The following is a 6104-nucleotide window of genomic DNA, read 5'->3' as shown; positions in this document are numbered from 1 at the left end:
CCCCATTCTTACTATGCCATGAGATAAAATCCTTACATAATTATCCCCGTGGCTCAAAGTATATAATGCTCATCTTCAAAGGAGTCATTCCTTTTCCACAACATTTATATCTAGTCATTAAATGGGATTGTTTTAAAACTTACCTAGAATCCACGCTTTTGATTTACCTTTGCTTTACCTTCTTAAGCACGTTTTTTACGTTACAAAGTGTTATCTTACAAAACAAAGACGTTGCATTTGGTTATTAAAAGTATGCCTGTGAATGCCAAATAATCAAATTTACACCAACTCAAATCTAATATGAATCACAAATCTCCATAAATTATCAACAAGGATAATAGGCCTATAATAATAGTAAATTCCAATGATTAGCCTATAATTAGCATACTATATTTCTGAGAGACAAGTAGGCAGGTGTAGCCGAAAATATATCAGCTTTATTAAAACACTTTACAACGAGAAAATTAAGCAAATCTCAAAAAGGGTATACAATAAGTGCAAATTTGTTGCAATTTTTGTTATAAAAAGCTTTGTGTATGTGCATGTACTTTTATAAATCAGAACAGAGGCCTAGTTACATGAAATATAGGCAATTTGTTTGCGCAAGTAATGACAGCAAACACATAATTAAAATCGTTTTGAAACTTCTTTTGAAGAAGAAAACGCTGGCCAATAGAGAACAGAATAAGGCAAAGTGGTTTCATTGTCATATAAGCGTTTGTGCTTTCCCACTGGGCAAAAACGGGTTGAACGTTGTTTCCACATCATTTCAACCTACAACAAAAAAATCTATGTGATGACGTCGAATCAACGTGGAAAACCCATTGGATTGGCAAAAAGTCATCAACATAAGGGCATTCCCACTGAGCACGCACTGGTTGAATCAACGTTGTTTCCACATAATTTCAATGAAATTAAGTTGAACCAACATGGAATAGACGTCCAATTGACGTCTGTGCCCAGTGGGTTTCGTCTTTTCCCCCCCTAACTTTTAACCTAAATCCAATGACATGGTGATTTTCGGGGGGATTTCTCGTTGAGTTCACAATAGTTGACAACTCAATCAAATGTAAATAAAAATTTGAGGTTGAAGTGATATCTGTGCCCAGTGGGTCCTTCACTTCAGAAACAGTTAGTGCATAATATACTGTCCTTCATTTAGACCAATCAAGACGACGAAGGCCACTGAAAATATATCCTGACTTGAGAAGTTTTTCCAGACTCTCAAAAATAGGCTACTGTCCCCATTGTTCGTTCTCATCAGTAAGATGACAGGCCATTTATTTGGGTTTTAACTGTCGCCAGACATGTATAGAATCAGTTTAAATTGCTCGATTCTGTGTTCATTCTCATCTCCAGAGCACAGTTTGGGCCTTTACTCGCACTACATTTCCTGCTCACATCACGCACGGTTTGACGTCTTGACAAAGGCTTTGGTGATGGTGGTGATGGTGATGATGATGATAGTACGATCCACTGGCTGAGGGATGGAACGAGGAGATGCCGTTAAAATTCAGGACAAAATCCTTCCTGTCGACCACGGGTGAGGAGTGGCTTTGGTAGCGAGGGATCCCCACTGAGAGAGAGAGAGAGAGAGAGAGAGAGAGAGAGAGAGAGAGAGAGAGAGAGAGAGAGAGAGAGAGAGAGAGAGAGAGAGAGAGAGAGAGAGAGAGAGAGAGAGAGAGGAGAGAGAGAGAGAGAGAGAGAGAGAGAGAGAGAGAGAGAGAGAGAGAGAGAGAGAGAGAGAGAGAGATTGAAGCTCTTCAAAATATATGAACAATAGAGTCTTCTCCCCTCCTTCTAACTTAAGATTTCAATAAGTTTATATAATTGTTTTTACATACTCGTGTGTGGCACAGAGAAGCGTCCAATCCTAAATGTGAATAACTGGTCAATTAATCAGAAATATTTATATATTGTAAACGCTTGACTTTTAAACAAAAAAACATTTTTCTTTCAGAATATAGGATAATTACACTCTGACGTTTATGCATTACATTGACTATGTGTAAAAATATGTTATAATATTCAGTGTATTGTGTAGCCTATATTTCTTATATAGATTTTAAGGTTTGAAATTGACACATCTTCCAATAATTTGGCCAGTAAACAATGCGGAGACGTAGTCCCATAACACCACGCGCATAAATAAGAAATCACTCTCAGTAAATCTATAGATTAAACCTAATCGATGACGGTGGGGACATTTGTTAATTTGTTATCTTTTTAGACTATGTTATATTATGTTATGTTGACCTGTAATACATTATTAATTGCTGAAGAAACAGGGATTTGCTGGCCTTTTGAGAATAGGTAAAACAATGTCTCCGTCCTCACTATTTCCTTTTCAGGAGAAAAGCACTAAAACAATCAATCCAAATGTCCTCTTCAGAATTATTCAAATTGAACCATGCAATTAATTCACTGTATACAATATGTTATTTGGATGTGTACAAATTAGATGCATAGACCCTAGGCATGTAGCCTCTGCTCATGCTAAGCTAAATATACATTCGAGCAGTAGTCTCCTTTAATTAAAAAATCAGCCAAACGGAAAACACTATCATGACTTGACTTGTGAATCTCTGCGTCCTCTATACTGGCGTCTCTAATGTTTGTTTAGTTGAGTTGAGTTGGTGCACATATTTTGCGTGAGCTCCACTGTTGTATTATGTGTACACAGATATTTGACATAGAGAATGTTTAGAGTTACATTTTTAGTCTTTAACTTAACATGATCTGGTTAGACTGAAGTTAAGAGTGATTTGATAGGCATATAATAATCAACAGCCTCGTTATGTTTCAGTGCTTTTCTACACCAATTGGCCTCCATATCGTTCACAAAGAGGTGTGAAATATTAATTAGGTCAGGGTGCTTATGTTTTCCCTCCTTGATTGTCCATTTCTCCTGAGGGCCATATAGACACATTACACTGTTTATCCTCGAGATCTGCAGTAGCAACATCACACGTGCTAATTCATCATAATTATAGGCCTACCTCCTAAAATTATTTTCAGACAAATAATTGAATCGGTAAAATAAGAACATGGGTCCTGTCATAGATAGGTATGTATATATCAGGCCAGCTACACCGTCAGAGTGAGAGTCAGGAGAAGGAAGGGGGGAGAGTGACAGAGAGCGTGATCCTCATCAAGTTCATAAGGACTCCAGATGTGACGCCTGTACCCGCAGTGTGCGGTGTTTTCTCTCCTCGAGACTGCAGGCCTTTATCCAGAGGGTCCTGCCTCGCGCTGCAGCCTTTGCGCCCCATTTTCAGAGACAACACACCCGTCGTGATTGACAGTCGCCATGAGGCGTGTAAGACCCCGCTAGCACAGATAACGTCTTGTCCTCTAAATAGTTATAAGAAGTCGCGTAAAGTTTAACAAGGCTTGGAGTCTCCTGTGGGTAGGTATAGGCCTATGCGCGTGTTTAAATCCTCTTCTTCAGTGTGGTCCGACTCGCACAGTCTTTGTTTAGATAACCCCCGAGGCTTTAGAAGGAATAATTCCGCTCTCAGAAATCCCTTGGACTTTTGTTAAAGCCTCGATAAATTAGAAGCATTTGAAACAAGATGAACATTAACTAAATTACAAGTGGTCAACTGGCCTAAGGAGCGATGTGTATAATGTGGCTACAATTTTCTTTATAGCCCATTGCATCGAGCTCCTATCCAAACATTTATGTAAACAAGAACGCAGCCCCATACATGATTTTATTCCTAAGGCTTAGCCTATATATTCAAGAACAGTTTTCAACTATTTTGTTAATTTCCGTTGTAAGAAGCTGTGGTTGCGCTTATATTTCCCACCTCATCTGAATTGTCCTTATAATTATGCATGTATATTTGTCTTTCAGTCCCTCAAATAGGATTATTTCGGCCTATGTCATTCAAATGTTTCCTTAATTCCACAACAGAATATAGTTGCAAACTAATAATCAGAAATACAATACAATTATTTTAACCCATAAAATTGGGAAGCTATTTTACCATAACACAACCTGCAACGTGAAGGAGATGCATCCACGTGAACCAGTCATGTTAATTAAATGATATGAATATAACATTACATCGAAAATGCATTAAGAGACATATGCATCTCCAACATAGTTTTATAGATGTATTACAAATGCAAGTCATTACATATTTAGGTCGCAACAACTCACTTTTATATTAGTCTAATTATTTTATTTGCCAAAGTTTTGATTCATCTGCGTATCACACATGTCAAAGTTGTAGCTGTTAATGATATTCAACTAGACTACATTTGGTTCTGCATGTAGGAGATTGTCTATAAGAGAGTCTATAAGATTTTCGGCATATTGTCTATAAGATAGGCCAACTATAATTTTCACAAATACAAATGTAGCAATTTTATAGGCTATTACGCATTGCGTAAAGTTGTGTTTTTAGCCTCCAGAAAACAGCATGACTGACCAAAGAGCAGGTCAATTGTCAACCTGCAAATATTTTTTTGTTTGCCACGTGTATAAAATATGCAGTACTTTTTGTGATTGACCAAGTGTTATTACGCATGACATTTCACATCTATTTATTATCGTGTTATGACTTGATTTACACAACGTTTATTACCTGAGATTTCGGCGGTGTCCCTGGCGTTCTGGTGGAGGTAGCTCTGCTCTAGGGAGTAGGGGGACATGCCAGAGTGTAACCCAGAGGACGCCGGGCTGCTGGAGGCCAGAGGCTGCTGCTTGATGTACGGGGAGCTGCCGGGAGACGCCCAGTGTCCGGAGGTACTGGCATATGGAGAATGACCGTGACCGTCCAACGCACTGGCCATAGCCGGGGACGAGGGCACAGGGCTGCTGCTACTGTCCGGTCCACCGTATTCCCCGTTGGACGTTACCGGACAGCTGGCCATGTACGTGGACCCGGGGCTCGGGGACATGTGAGGTACGTGGTGGCCGCTAAGCCCGTCGTAGCCACCTGCCATGGAGTTGGTCATCATGTCCAAGTTGTAACTGTTGCTATGACACGCCAGAGACCCGGGCGCCTGAAATTCAAAGCTCTGCGGCAAAATGGAAGTACCGAAGCCTATCCCGTTCATCATCCGGTACATGGGCTTTAGGGCTTGGCATTTTCTCCGGAAGCCCCTGGGTCTGCGGCGGAACGAGCCCTCTTCGAACATGAACTCGCTGGCCGGGTCGATGGTCCAGTAGTGGCCTTTGCCCGGTCTGCCCAGCCCTTTTGGCAGCTTGATAAAGCACTCGTTTAAGGAAAGGTTGTGCCGGACGGAGTTCTTCCAGCCCTGGTAGGATCCTCTGAAGAAGGGGAACCGGGCCTGGAGAAACTGATAGATCTCACTTAGAGTCAGCCTCTTGGTGGGTGAGCTCTGTATCGCCATGACGATGAGCGCAATGTAGGAGTAGGGAGGCTTCTCTGGTCGCCTCAGTCCTGAGCTCGCCTTCTTGCCTTTGGCCCCGGTCGAGGAACTGTCCATAGCGGCCTGTGGGCTCATCATGGTGGGGTGCAGGACACCGGAGGCCGGGCTGGACCTCAGGGGAGGCGGTGGGTCCAGCTGCTGCTGAGAGGTCTCGGTCGTCATCTCTGCTTCGCTGACGCACTGCGTAGCTGAGCAGTGACGCGAGGAGAGAAAGAGAGATGGGGGAAAGATGAGAAAGAGAGATGGGGGAAAGAGGAGAGCGAGATTGAGCAAGAGATCTAGAGAAGAAAAGGGACGTATATGATTCAAAGAAGGTGATAGCAAGTAATGACACTTCTACTCAAAGTCCTCCACAAATCACATACGCCGTTGGTCTTCGGAATTCAACAAAATGGGCTTGGAGAGGAAAAACTCTCTTCCGTTCTGTTGGACTCTCCTATTACACAGAAAATCTGCAGCGAGTTCGCAGTGTCAGAATGTGGGAGAGAGATGAGAGAGCAGAGTATCCAGGGAGTGCTAGAGCGCTCGCTATAATGCAGCGTTTTGCGGAGGTTCAGTTCGACACAGAGGCTCTGGTGCGGTTCGGTATCACCGTGGCGGTGAGTGCAGCTCTGCGGCGCACCGGGTGGCCATCGCCCGCCTTAATCCCTAAAGGGGAGGAAACGCGAAGACTCCTCAATTTAGTGCGCGCGGCCGCT

General features: G+C 42.3%; 1 protein-coding gene across 1 annotated transcript; it reads right to left on the bottom strand.

Annotated features, from left to right (window-relative positions):
* Positions 1 to 417: 417 nt before the first annotated feature.
* Positions 418 to 6104, bottom strand: LOC129869541 (forkhead box protein F2-like). Its single transcript, XM_055944033.1, has 2 exons — positions 4596 to 6104; positions 418 to 1576 (listed from the first exon to the last, which is right to left on the bottom strand). The coding sequence occupies exons 1-2, from the start codon at positions 5566 to 5568 to the stop codon at positions 1398 to 1400; spliced, it is 1152 nt and encodes a 383-aa protein (XP_055800008.1). The 5' UTR covers positions 5569 to 6104; the 3' UTR covers positions 418 to 1397.

This window comes from Salvelinus fontinalis, chromosome 14 (assembly GCF_029448725.1).
Source record: "Salvelinus fontinalis isolate EN_2023a chromosome 14, ASM2944872v1, whole genome shotgun sequence".
Lineage (NCBI taxonomy): Eukaryota > Metazoa > Chordata > Actinopteri > Salmoniformes > Salmonidae > Salvelinus > Salvelinus fontinalis.
Note: the sequence above shows the minus strand (reverse complement) of the source record. Positions and strands in the feature narration are given on the sequence as shown.

Excerpts from the sequence above, each read along its gene's own strand:
- LOC129869541 (XM_055944033.1), bottom strand. The coding sequence starts at position 5,568 with ATGACGACCGAGACCTCTCAGCAGCAGCTGGACCCACCGCCTCCCCTG. Across the intron at positions 1,577-4,595 it reads GGACACCGCCGAAATCTCAG|TGGGGATCCCTCGCTACCAA; the intron begins GTAATAAACGTT and ends TCTCTCTCTCAG.